Source organism: Elaeis guineensis, chromosome 2, assembly GCF_000442705.2.
Source record: "Elaeis guineensis isolate ETL-2024a chromosome 2, EG11, whole genome shotgun sequence".
Lineage (NCBI taxonomy): Eukaryota > Viridiplantae > Streptophyta > Magnoliopsida > Arecales > Arecaceae > Elaeis > Elaeis guineensis.
This window is the reverse complement of record NC_025994.2, coordinates 37,664,538-37,679,516: the sequence shown is the minus strand read 5'-3', so window position 1 is coordinate 37,679,516 and position 14,979 is coordinate 37,664,538. Positions and strand designations below refer to the sequence as shown.

The window sequence follows — 14,979 nt, the reverse complement described above, 5'->3', positions numbered from 1 at the left end:
TAGGACAAGCAGCAACAGCAGTAGCAGGTTCTGCATCCAGATAGTAGAGACCACGCAACTCATGCCCGCCACCAATCTATTTCTCGGTCTGAAGATCCTAAAAGACACAATAGAAAGGAAAAAAATAACTGAACAGTCCAAAAAGCAAGTGAGATGACTTATGGATAGAAGACTAAGAAAAATTAGGAACATAGAGAACTCTATCGAAAGGTAAAGAGGAGGCAACCACTGACCCTTCTTAGAACATAAGAAAAGGAGCCATCAGAAATAGATAAAAGATGAGTAGAAGAAAGGGACAGTGAAAAATAGAGATCGATTACCTACCATATGGATGGAGACACCAGTCTAAAAGCCAGGACTTACCATGGGCAGTAGCCGATGCAGACCCAGAAGATGGAGATGCAAGGAATGAGGAGGCATGTGGATGCAATAATCTATCATACTCCATCTTAGTAAGTGTAATAACATCGCTCATGATCTCAGAAACAGGGACAGCACTCATAGGAGCAACAACAGCCGGTTTAGCGGTCTTTGATTTACCAAACTTCTACCAACACCACTCAGAAGGATGGTTAGTGCGAGTGCAATGAATACATGGAGAAAAATTGTGACCACAACCCTGACCACGGCCCCGGCCACGTCCCCCAAAAGCAATATGCGCAGACTAATCAACAGATGCAGGAGAAAATTCAGAAGCAGTTGTGGTAGTAGATATTCAGAGCATACAAGCAAGGGCACTAGTCAACGATGGGACAGCAGGGTCAGACAAGAGAGACTGCCAAACATGACTGAGACTATCATCCAATCCGGAGAAAAACTTGACTACAAAAAATTCCTCACGTTATTGCTTCAAGACTGTGCATTAATAGTAATGGGATGATAAACAATCAGTTCATCCCACTTACCTTTAAGTGCAGCAAAGTAGTCATTGACAAATCATCCATCTTGATGAAGATTAAAGGTCTGCTTATATAGGGCATAAACATAGCTAATATTCTTCTCATGCCCATACATCTCCTTGAGAAATATCTTTCGTAGTAGATAGAAACATAATATTGGCACTTACCAAGAATTCACAACTATTCAAAAGCCAAGTGATAACTGCGCAGTCATCGTCCTGCCACTTATCCACAATTTTAGTTGCCGTCTCACCATCAGAAGACTTAAAGGAAAATGAGGCATTAGGAGAGGCGTTAGTGAGATGTTTCAACTTGTGTTAAGAACCAACAAAGAAGTGGAAAGCCTGAGCCCAAAGGACATAATTAGCACCATTCAATTTGATCGTGATGCCTAAAGGAATGGACTTCGGAACTTCCAAAGACGATGCCATATAGATCTAAAGATAATAGTGGCCGCACACAAGGAAGAGGAGTCCTGATCACAGCATAGATAAGAGGACCAGAGAATCTACACCATAATCAGGGCAAAAATAGTAGAAAAAACCCAAAGGCTGCAGGAAGAAGGAGAGGAAGATGGCTAGGATTTGACGCGGCTAGGGTTTTGCTCTGATCATGTTGAAGGAAGAGAATATTTTTCATATTTCTTTCAGCTTCTCAAAGAGCCTTTATAGACTACTAGATACAATGTACTAGACCATTACTAGATACAATGTACTCGGAAACATACTAAATATGGTGAGAACTTAACATATGGTTATAACTAAAAAACAATCCTTAAATAGACATTTCAGGGATAAGTTGTTCCAGAGGAACAACATAAGCTAAACTACTACTCTACTCTAATTCTATCACCAAGTATAGCCAATTATTTGCCTAATCAAAACTAACAAGCACACCTAAAGAAATCCATAGATTGTTATTGTTCTATGAATATCAAAGATTATGCTTCTAAAAAATATTGGAAGGATAAAAAACAGTACATAGAGACCAACTCTGTTTGACTAGATCCCCTGTTAGTTGAAAACAAACAGAGAATAAAACAGAAAAAGGTGCAAATGTACACATGAATTTATTATGAGGATTTTGGTGCCAGATGGGAAGTCCAATTTGATATAAACTAGGATGACTTGTCTGCTATGACAACCTAAAGCCAGATCAATAAGTAATGCACCAATGGAAAACAAGCCTAAACCTCACCCATGTATAGACACTGGGCCTAATACTTTCCTAAAGCAGGTTGGGCTTGGGGGAAGTTAATGCACTCAAACCATTCATATCCTTATTAAAAATTTACATGAATTAAAACATCAACATGGTCAACTAAAAGCATGTCTTTTTTCCTTTGTCAAGCACGCTGTCAGCAAGGACCATGAGGCCCTTCATCTCAAAAGCATTTTTCTCTTTCACTGAATAAATATGCAAAGAAATTTGCCTCCGTTTGTGAAGATGTGTACTTACCCACCTCAACGAAACTCCTAAGACAAAAGCATTATTAAGGTAAAGAACAACTTTCTTGTATAATGCCTGTATCAATCAGTTACAGATAAATTGTACTCTGTCAGATAAATTGTATTTCACTCTGACAGATTTTGCCAAGTAAGCACATATGGGCACGAAAAGAGAGATAAAAACTTCAATAGGTCCCTTAGCATTATGCACAAATAAGTGAGAGGACCTCTTAATTAATCAACTATTTTAGGTTGATTCGCAGTGATCAACAGACATGCTTGGAATACTAAAACCACATTTAACATCTTGAAAAGGATTAAAACAGGCACTAATGCCACAGGAAACAAGTTTTTCAAAATAATATGCTGTATCAACAACTCTTATCGGTAAACAAACATCTCTGGACAGTCATAGTATTCAAAGATGCAAAATAAAACAACTCCAGCAAGTTCAAACCATCAGGTGAATGGCAAAAACTATTATCTAATAATTTAAAGAAAAGAAAGGTATAAAACAGCACATGTCATAATCAGCAATTACCAATGTATTAGACAAATTATATACAAAAAGACAAGAAGTCATTTTGCACTCTCCTCAGTGCCACATTGAATCTTGAGGAACATACCATCATCGTGATCTATACTGATACTGTTATAGCCCAAACCCAACAAATCTCAGCCCACCAAAGCCCGATAGGAGTCTTCTTCTCCGGCGAGATCCGGGCAAATTAGGAGTCCTAGGACCTCTCGAAGTCCTAGGGCCCTCTATAAGAAGACCTCCTCTTTTCCTAGAAACCCAACATCGGCCCCCTTCCTCTCTCTTTCTCCCTGTTTTTTCCGATCGGAGCCGCGGACACCGTTTTGATTCTCGCCGTGATTGCCCGCCGGTGGGGTCACCGGAGGCCGAGGTGAGTCTTCCTCTTCTTCCCCTCTTCCTTCCCCTTCCTCCCGTGCCCTTGTGCGCGGCTGCCGGCGATGGGAGTCACCGATTTCCGGTCGGAAAAAGGGACCTCTGTTTTGGTCCTTTTTTCCCGTAAATTTTCCGACGCCGGCGATCGATTGCGATCGCCGGCGATACCCCCTCTGCCGCCGGCCTCCGCCGCGGCGGCCGTGGCCTGAACGGCCCGGCACAAGGAGGGGACTGCCGTCCCCTGTTCGGCCTGGAAGAAGCCCAAGAAAAAAAAAAAAGAAAAGAGAGAAGAAGAAAAAGAGAAAAAGAAAAGAAAAGGAAAGAAAAAAGAAGAAAAAGAAGAAAAAGAAAAGAAAAGAAAAGAAAAAAAAAAATAATAAATATATATATATATTTATATATATATATATAAATAAATAAATAAATAAAAAATAATAATAATAATAATAATAATAAAATGATAAGAGAGAGAGTTTCTCTCTCTTCTCTCTCTTCTTTCAGTCTGAACCCTTATTTTCTCTCTCTGAAATTGGACTTTCTCTCTCTATTTTCTCTCTCTAAAATTTTTCTCTCTAGGTTGTTTCTCTCTCTTGATGGATTTTCTCTCTCTAAAGTTATTCCTCTAGGATTAGTATAGTGGAAGGCTTCATTTGATGATTTTGATCGAGTTTAGGGAAGAGTCTGATTTTAAGTGAGGTTTTGATTGGGATTTGTTTAGATTGAATTTTGAATTAAAATTAATGTAAAAAAATATAATTTTAGATAATAGGCATGGAAGAATCTCCTAGAAGTTAGTCGATCTATTCGTTCAGTACTCCGTGAAAGGTAAATAATGAATCATCTTCTCGAGATATTCCATATTTATTCTGAAAATAAATAATTATTCTCTGAAATTATGCATGATTTATGAAATTAAGTTTTGAAAAAAAAGTGCTTTTGAAATATTATGGTACGTCGATTATGCACACGTTCAGTGAGAAAAATTATGATATATTATGATTCAAAGTGTTTGATACAGATCGGATTTTTTTGCTCTCAGCCTAACTATGTTTCAGTGGGCCCCGCCAATGGGAATTATACGTTGGTTTCAGTGGACCCTGCCAGTGGAGGTTGTGCGCTGGTGTTTGTGGATCCTGCCAGTGGGGTTGTGCGCTGGTATTCTGTAGACCCCGCCAATGGGGGTTAAACGTTGGTCATAGTCGTCAAGGCTGTTGAGCTACGAGTGTTTTTGAATCGAATCGGATTTATGATTATATTACATGTGAATATTTGAAAATATTGAATTTGCATTAAATCAGCATGAAATATATTTTTATGTTTAATTGCAATATTGTTCTTAAAAATTTGATAATATCTGAATTATCTAGTTGAGATATTTGTTACTTACTGGGCTGTCTAGCTCATTACCTTTCTTTCTATTTTTCAGATTCAGATAATTAATTTCGAGCGTGGGAAGAAATATTGGAACAGAGCTTTTAGATACGAGATTTAGCATTGTCAACTTCATTGAACCTAGATCTATTGTTTTATTTTTAGTAAAATTTTTATTGGATGTAAGACATTTGATTTAAATTACTTGAATCAGAGTTGAATAATAATTATTTGAATTTATTCCGCTGTGATGCATTGATATCGTGATGAGATGCCTTGCATGCTTATGGAGAGAGTTCTTCATGAGTATGCGGCGGTTGCCGCGATCCTCGATTCACAATCTCGGATCGGGGGCGTGATAATTAATATGATATCAGAGCATAAGTGGATAAATTATGACACATAGAATTTGACATAGTATGAGTGTAGGTGGGTAAACATTAGGAATATTGGGACGTTAGAGTATGAGCATCATAATAAACCCATCTTAGCAAATAGATAAATGAATCTAATAAGGTTTTACTACTACAAGGTTACCATGCCTCCCCGTAGAATGACAAGAACTACTCAAGAAATTGCAAGAGAGACATCACAACCACGAGATGGTAGCACTCCCCATCTGACCAGTGGCACCCCTCAGGAGGAGGGAGTCGTAGATCCTAATGGGAGTACTTCGAGAGCACGTCAAGAACCAGATATGGCTCAATTAATGCAGACTCTAATCAGGATGGTACAAGCGCAACAACAAATACAGCAGCAAATGTTTGAACAACAGCAAATACAACGAGATACACAACAACATCAGCATCCACCACCACAACATGGAGAGCAACCAATACAACGGAATAACATTTCAGAATTTAAAAAGCTTGCTCCTCCAGCTTTCAAGGGGACTACTGAACCTTTGGAGGCTGATAACTAGATAATGGAGATGGAGAAAGCCTTCGCTGTCCAAGAGTGTCTTGATGAAGAAAAGATTCGATATGCAGCTTATTTACTACAAGGAGAAGCATACAACTGGTGTCAGCGACTACAGCGCAAGCATGAACAAGACGGCGAAATACTTACCTGAGAAAGATTTTGGGTTGCATTCTACGATCAATATTTCCCTCGGAGTATAAGGATCCAGAAAGAGCAAGAGTTTATTTATTTGAAGCAAAAGGGTACGAGTGTGACTGAATATGAAGCAAAATTTACAGAGTTAGCAAAATTTGCTCCGAGATTAGTGATGGTGAGCAAGAACGTGTTCACAAGTTTGAGATGGGACTGAGAACTGTGATTCGAAAACAAGTGGTTCCATATGAATTGACAACTTATGCAGATGTGGTGAACAAAGCACTGATAATTGAAAGAGAAGTCAATCAAGAACGCATGGAAAGAGAAAGAAAGCAAAGAAAGAGAGCAAAATCAAATGATACACAAGGACAGAATAATAAAAACATCAAAAGATCAGCTAAGGGAACAATAGATAATAAGACTCAACAGATTGATGGTGAGCAGTGCTCCAGATGTGGCAAAAATCATGCAGACAAGGATTGCCATTGGAATACAGGTGCTTATTTCAAATGTGGTCAGATGGATCATAAAATTGCTAGCTGCCCGTTAAATACAGAAAGTCAAGTTGGCCAAAGAACTTATGAAGGACAACATAGGGGTGGTGGACAGATTTCTAAAACCCAGGGAAGAGTTTATGCGCTTACTCAACAGAATCCACAGGCTTCCAATACAATGGTGACAGGTATGAAAAATTTTGAGGACGAAATTTCTTTTTAGGGGTGAAGAATGTTATAGCCCAAACCCAACAAATCTCAGCCCACCAAAGCCCAAAATAAAAAATTAAAAAAAAAACAGAGAAAAAATCGGGAAGAAGACTCCCGATAGGAGTCTTCTTCTCCGACGAGATCCGGGCAAATTAGGAGTCCTAGGACCTCTCGAAGTCCTAGGGCCCTCTATAAGAAGACCTCCTCTTTTCCTAGAAACCCAACATCGGCCCCCTTCCTCTCTCTTTCTCCCTGTTTTTCCCGATCGAAGCCGCGGACACCGTTTTGATTCTCGCCGTGATTGCCCGCCGGTGGGGTCACCGGAGGCCGAGGTGAGTCTTCCTCTTCTTCCCCTCTTCCTTCCCCTTCCTCCCGTGCCCTTGTGCGCGGCTGCCGGTGACGAGAGTCACCGATTTCCGGTCGAAAAAAGGGACCTCTGTTTTGGTCCTTTTTTCCCGTAAATTTTCCGACGCCGGCGATCGATTGCGATCGCCGGCCATACTCCTCCGTGACCGGGGGAGTGGCCCCCCTCTGCCGCCGGCCTCCGCCGCGGCGGCCGTGGCCTGAACGGCCCGGCACAAAGAGGGGACTGCCGTCCCCTGTTCGGCCCGGAAGAAGCCCAAGAAAAAAAAAAAAAGAAAAGAGAGAAGAAAAAGAGAAAAAGAAAAGAAAAGGAAAGAAAAAAGAAGAAAAAGAAAAAGAAAAGAAAAGAAAAAAAATAATAAATATATATATATATATATTTATATATATATAAATAAATAAATAAATAATAATAATAATAATAATAAATGATAAGAGAGAGAGTTTCTCTCTCTTCTCTCTCTTCTTTCAGTCTGAACCCTTATTTTCTCTCTCTAAAATTGGACTTTCTCTCTCTACTTTCTCTCTAAAATTTTCTCTCTAGGTTGTTTCTCTCTCTTGATGAATTTTCTCTCTCTAAAGTTATTCCTTTAGGATTAGTATAGTGAAAGACTTCATTTGATGATTTTGATCGAGTTTAGGGAAGAGTCTGATTTTAAGTGAGGTTTTGATTGGGATTTGTTTAGATTGAATTTTGAATTAAAATTAATGTAAAAAAAATATAATTTTGGATAATAGGCACGGAAGAATCTCCTAGAAGTTAGCCGATCTATTCGTTCAGTACTCTGTGAAAGGTAAGTAATGAATCATCTTCTCGAGATATTCCATATTTATTCTGAAAATAAATAATTATTCTCTGAAATTATGCATGATTTATGAAATTAGGTTTTGAAAGAAAAGTGCTTTTGAAATATTATGGTACGTCGATTATGCACACGTTCAGTGAGAAAAATTATGATATATTATGATTCAAAGTATTTGATACAGATTGGATTTTTTTGCTCTCAGCCTAACTATGTTTCAGTGGGCCCCGCCAATGGGGATTATACGTTGATTTCAGTGGACCCTGCCAGTGGGGGTTGTGCACTGATGTTTGTGAATCCTGCCAGTGGGGGTTGTGAGCTGGTGTTTGTGGACCCTGCCAGTGGGGGTTGTGCGCTGGTATTCTGTGGACCCCGCCAATGGGGGTTAAACGTTGGTCATAGTCAAGGCTGTTGAGCTACGAGTGTTTTTGAATCGAATCGGATTTATGATTATATTACATGTGAATATTTGAAAATATTGGATTTGCATTAAATCAGCATGAAATATATTTTTATGTTTAATTGCAATATTGTTCTTGAAAATTTGATAATATCTGAATTATCTAGTTGAGATATTTGTTACTTACTGGGCTGTCTAGCTCATTATCTTTCTTTCTATTTATCAGATTTAGATAATTAATTTCGAGCATGGGAAGAAATATTGGGATAGAGCTTTTAGAGGCGAGATTTAGCATTGTCAACTTCATTGAACCTAGATCTATTGTTTTATTTTTAGTAAAATTTTTATTGGATGTAAGACATTTGATTTAAATTACTTGAATCAGAGTTGAATAATAATTATTTGAATTTATTCCGCTGTGATGCATTGATATCGTGATGAGATGCCTTGAATGTTTATGGAGAGAGTTCTTCATGAGTATGCAGCGGTTGCCGCGACCCTCGATTCACAATCTCGGGTCGGGGGCGTGACAGATACATTGTACATTTGGTATCTAATTGTTGGTATCATAAGCCATAGGGCAATAAATCTAAATATGATTCAACGACTTAGTGATGGTATGACTTTGGTGAACCTAGATATGTTGAGATACAGACGAACAAGAGAATGCTAATCTATCATGGATGAAAATCCTTACAAGATGAAGAATATCAAAACTTAATTATGCTACGAGACTAGAAAATAAATCTCAAATAAATCTGGCGGCTAAATTATACACAGAAATTAACTAGTTAACTACTCCAAATGCATGTATGACTCATGAGTAAAAACCTAAATACAGAAATCTCCTTCATTGTAAGAGCCATTGTAGCCCTTGCATTTAAACACCTCACAATTGTCACTACAAAATCAACCAAACAAGATAAACTTAATTAGCTAACTAGATTATGTCTGGCCTTACCACTACCTCCAACTCTACAAGCACTTTCAAATAAATACCACCAAAAAGTAGCTGTATTAAGCTCAACTTTGATGGAACCTATGATCTTTCCATTTACAATGATGGTGGCGGATCCATCATTCACAACTCCGCTAGCCATATCTTTTAAGTATGAATCGCTTAGTTCTCTAGTGAGGTTGCAAAAACCATCTACAAGAGAATTTGATGACCCCATCATCAAACTTGACATAGCTAGTTGGACATGAGTAGTGCTAATGGCACAAATTGAGGGGAATGTTCTGATCATATGTATGAAATGTAAGAAATTAATCTAATAAAAGAATACCTCTTTTGCATTTTTGCCCTTTTATCACATGGAGGAAAATACGAAAAAATGATTGGGTAATGACTGTCATTCACCTCAAATGCACTTCCATGGAAATAAATTAAAGAGAAGAGTCAAAATAAATGGACCAAGTCACATAGCGAATTCCTTCCAAGCTTTTTCTTATCTCGTGTGTTCTTATATTTTTTTTCTTCCACAGCATTACCAATACAATAGCAACACCATTATTTCTTTAGTTCAAAATAACTCCTTCCTTTGATCATCAAGAAGAAAAAGTAACAACCTTCTATCATGATTCTTACCCACCTCACATTGTTAATAAATTTTTTTCTTTTAATGAACTGGGTCGATAAAATCCTGATCAACTTAGCCAAGTATAATCTTAGCATGCACCAAGCCAATAGCTAAATTTGATTCATCGCACTCAAGCATGCTGATCCAGTGTTTCTGCTTTCAACAAGACTACAGTGACCAACAAGCTAGATTCCATTAACTAATATACGGAGATACCCTATTAATCAAATTTCAGTGAAAGAAAAGAAACTACAAGTAAAGAAAAAGACAAAGTATGCAGTGGAAACAACAGGTGACAAAATACAGATACATAAAAGTAATGAGGACAAAAGGCACCTGTGAATGATCAAGATTCTTGTTAAATGGAGTAAATTGCACAACTTTCTTCGAATGCATAGGTTGTTTCTCCCCAAATAATACAGGAATCAAGTCTGCAGCTGGTCCTTCTTGTGTGCCCTTGCTAAGTTGAATTAAAGCATCCTTCATCCTGCGATAGGTCACCTGCATAAACAGTCAAAATTTGCATTCTTCATATGAAGTAGCTAAGAAGCATTGTAATCCATATATTATATGTAAACTTTTAGCTTCATTTTTACAATCGATGTTTCCACAAATTAGTACCAATTTCACAAGAATTTGTTCAGATCTTGATGAGGAAGATAGATTTTACTGGATCAGATTGAAAAAAAAAAACTCACAGATTTTTTTCCTTATTTACAATTGGATTTTGTGAACCAACTTACATTCAACTACAAGAAGTTTCTGCTTCTTCAAAATGTAAACAGTAAGCTCTAAACTGACCTATTGAAGGTAAAAGGAACAACCATATTAAAGCTAAGCCATGTGGACCTATCTCAAATATAAATAAAACATTATTTGTTTAAAAGAAAAGAATATTGTTACAATAATAAATAAACAAAATCAGCTAGAAGAGAAGCCGAAGTCCATAAAGATACAGCAAGTTCCACTTTGGATGCAACTCAAGATGGCAAAAGACTGGCCCAATCAAACCCTTGCATGTTCCCTAATCAATGCAGTCAAAGAAGGTCTAACCAGTCCTTTATCTATGATGCAATTCACTTTGTCAATGATTGGCTGCCAATGATGTAAAGCAAAAACATAATACCCAGATCCAGGCCCAGTTCATTTAACCCAGCCCAAAGCTTAACAGGCCCAACTTACAAAAAAATAAATCAATAAAATAAAAATCTTATGCCAACTTGTGCTCTGCATGTGCTGGGGCATTGAACAAGAAATAGAACTCCCAATGGAGTCTTTCTTCCTTGTCCTACCAAGACTCCAACTTTAATTTGGAGTCGAATTCCAGTCTATTGTCCCTCCATTTGGTCCTCTATTTGAAGGGGATCCGCCTCTCCCTTGAAGTCGACAACCCCAGCCCTAGCTTTTGAAGGAAATTTTAGGAAATCTAATCTCCTAATGCATGCTGAAATTTAATCTTGCAGCAGAAAAATTTTAGATCTAATTAAAATCTTTTTAATCAATCATGCATGCAATAGATCTAATCATTGCCACCCCAGGATCTATCACATGCAAAATTAAGACACTGAAAATAAAAATCAGATTTAAAAAGTATCAAAAATCAAAGATCTGATCTCCATACCTTTGCACGGATTGCCTTTCACCGCAGTTTGATGATCATGATAATCCGATAAGATTCCTGTAGAGCCGCACACACATCCGACCTCTACAGATATCCACACGAAGTCCTCAATCCGATCAGAGACTTCTGACTTCATCGGGGTGCTAGCTCCCTTCCAGAAGTCGTCTCCTGATGCTTGATCTGGTTCCTTTTTTGTATATCTCAGACTCTTTCAGATCTTGAAAAGGAACACAGGAGGAAGAATAGGGAGGAAGAAAATGTGGAGGAAGAAGAAGAAAAGCCCTTGAGAAAACCCTTTTCTCTCTCTTTTTCTCTTTTCCCAAATCCCCTTGATGAAACCCTAGGGATCTCATGTATAAAAGCCCACAAGAGACACCTCTCCTCTTTTTCTCAAGCCAGAAGGGTGCCCATGCCTCACTCAAATTTTCTCACGCCTCCATCTCTTTTTCATCGTTAATTCTCTCTTTAGTCGCACAAAAGAAAAGCCATTTTGTAACCAGCATCCAAGAGATTTGGATGAGGTCAAACCTCATCCAAGATAAGGATTAATTCTTATCAGGTTCAAACTTGAATTCAAATCGTTTGAATTCCAATTTGAACCAATCTTGATCCAAAATCAGGGCGTTGAAAAAGGAAGGGCGACAAGCAATATTTGGCATGCACATTCTCCACACAAAATAAGATGGGGCATTCCTTTTTTTGGCGTGACATGGGAGGGTGGTGCTAGAGTTTCATATGGGTGCTAGGGAGAGAATCTCAATCAATTGGGACTCCTCTTGGTGCTTCAATTAAACTCAACGAAATCTGATTTGGTTGCACCCAAAGAGGAGGAAACCTAATCTAATTAGGAACCCATTCTTCTCAATAAAATCCTAAACCAATTAGAAATTAATTGAACCCAAATCCTAAGCAAATCAAGAATTGATCTCCCTTGCAATTGGATTATCTTATAACTCAATCAGACTTGATCTAATCAAACCCAAACCAAATCTAATTGAATCCAATTCAATTAGACTTGATCTGAGCTCCATTGCTCAATCAAATTGAGCAAATTAGCAATTCAATTACTAATTAATCGTCTTACAACTCACTAACTCTTAGCGAATTGCTTTATTGCAACTCTTGCACTGAATTAATCATCAATCACATTGACGATCAGATCCAATAGCGATTCATAATTGCTAATCAACCATCTAATCGGACAAATACCTCTTTTGCATATGACCTCCTAAGTTCTATTCTGTCTGGTAGTGAGATATACTTTGATTTCCATCACAATATCATCGAAACTCTTTTCGACGGATTGGAACGATTCTAACTCTGTCCATCAAGGATCATCAAGACAACGCTTGATGAATCTCACAATCCATCAGTGATACCTAGCAGTACGTAGTGACAATCTAGCATAATGAAATATTGAGTCTCTAGGTACAATTATCACATAGTTTGATCTTCTATCGTAAGTCCCGATAAGACGCAGATCAAGGATAATTCGTCAAATCCGTTCATCCGTCATATATTAAATTCAATCGATTTGAGTCCATATAAAATCTTATGGAAGCTCCTTTCCATCATTCACCTATTATGGCCATGAATTTTAGGATTCAGTCTTATGAACTACATAGGATCTCTCCCTATCTATCAGAATCGACAGATCCCATCTTGATACACATCATATTCCTACAATAAACCTACTGTAACCAATATATACCGCAAGATTTCGAATGACAAGATAACCAAGTATTGATGTAGTCAAATTACAGCAATTTCATTGTGAACAGCCAAAACATCGCAAGTCAAAAAACTATCTATACCACTGCAACTTTGAGCAAATCACCGACGAGTGGATAGCCATCCTAATGACTTCTCGTATTGATCACGCTCAATATCCTTAATCTCTATCAAGCACCTGCACTCTCACTTCAGTATCCCCATACTGTCGACTCGAGACTCGTCTACCCACGAAGGAAAACGATCCATGCACCGATCTATCCGGATCAATCACCGTTCTCATGACGATCCATCGATCAAAAGCATTTAGAAATTAACCACTAATGACACGCCTCAAATTCTCAACTCTTGAAAATACGTGTCATCATCCATTAATTCTTTAGACGATTCATGGACACAATTTAAACACAATATGAATGAAAAATAATCTAAATTTATTTATTTCAAAATTTCAATTACAAAATTATCCCTAGAATGTGTACCTATGTTAGCCAATCTGCCTTCTAGAACATACATCTAACAAACTTTCACTTGACCTAAAGCTAATGGCCATAAACCTAAGCCCCATCTTCTCAAGGTGAGCTTCAGTCTTCTATTGGCTTAGCGACTTGATCAGCGGATCAGCCACTTCTCTGTGAAGTCCACTTTCTGTACCTCGACGAATTTCTTCTCAAGGTATTCACGAATCAAATGAAATCGTCGCTCGATATGCTTGGACTTCTGATGAGACATCGATTCCTTAACGAGTGCTATGGCATCATTGTTGTTGCAAAAGAATGAAACGGCATCTGATGGCATCACATCTAGCTCCGTAACGAACTTCTTGAACCAGAATCCTTCTTTAGCAACCTCCGATATGGCGATGTACTCTGCATCCATGATGAAATCTGCAATGATCGATTGTTTGAAACTCTTCCAACTAATCGCACCACGTTACATAGAAACACAAAACCTGATGTAGACTTCTATCATCAATGTCAGCCATGAAGTCTGAGTCTGTGTATCCCTATACCTGCAAATCTCCTCCTCCAAAGATCAAGAAGAGATCCTTAGTCTTTCTCAAGTTTTTTTTGAATCGATTTGTTGTAATATTCATTTATGATATCTTGATTTACTCTAAAAGCAAAGTGGAGCGTGAGGAATATTTAAGATGTATACTATCAATCTTAAAAAATGAGAAGCTTTATGCTAAATTGAAAAAGTATGAAGTTGGTCGGATAAAATAACATTTTCAAACACATTGTATCTAAAGATGGAATCTATGTGGATCCAAAAAGATAGAAACTATGGTATGGTAAACAGGCCAACAAATTTATTAGAAGTATGAAGTTTCTTGGGAATGGCAGGCTACTACAAGAGATTTGTGGAAAGATTTTTTAGTATAGCTGTACCTTTGACTCATCTAACTCAAAAGAGAGTTAAGTTTGAACAGATCGAGGATTATGGGCAGAATTTTCAAGAGTTAAAGAGAATATTAGTTTTTGCACCTATTCTCAGCATACCCTTAGGCAGTGAGAATATACAATTTACAGTGATGCATCTAGAAAGGAACTTGGCTGTGTACTGATGCAACATGATAAAATAGTGGCTTATGCTTCTAGACAATTGAAACTCTATAAGCAAAATTATCCTATGCATGATTTAGAGTTAACGACAATGGTCTTCACATTTCTTTATGGTGTACGGTGTCAAATATCTATATATCACAACAGTTTGAAATATATATTTACTCAAAAAAAATTAAATATAAGATAGAGAAGGTGGTTAAAATTATCGAAAGATTATGATTTAATAATTAATTATCATCTTGAAAAGGCTAATATTCTTGCTAACGCCTTGAGCAAAAAATCTGTGGGAAACTTGGCCATTTTAATCACAAATCAGCAATAAAAAGACACAAGAAAACTTGGATTAGAAATTCGAATATATGATTCAGGGGTTCAACTAGTTAATATAAGAATTCAGCCAACATTTATAAAAAGAATTGGAGTTGCTTAGAGTAATGATCCACAATTATTGAACGTAAAAGAATTAGTGAAATCAGGTGATCAATCTGAATTTAGAATACATGATGATGGTTCTTTAAGATTCCA

At 37.6% G+C, this 14,979-nt stretch overlaps 1 protein-coding gene across 6 annotated transcripts in view; it reads right to left on the bottom strand.

Annotated features, from left to right (window-relative positions):
• Positions 1-14,979, bottom strand: part of LOC105034182 (uncharacterized) — a 107,715-nt gene that overhangs the window by 45,657 nt on the left and 47,079 nt on the right. For all 6 annotated transcript variants that reach the window (XM_073251733.1, XM_073251736.1, XM_010909233.4 and 3 more), the window contains one exon: positions 9,871-10,035. In XM_073251733.1, coding sequence (XP_073107834.1) covers positions 9,871-10,035 — 165 coding nt within the window. The remainder of the gene's footprint in view (positions 1-9,870; positions 10,036-14,979) is intronic.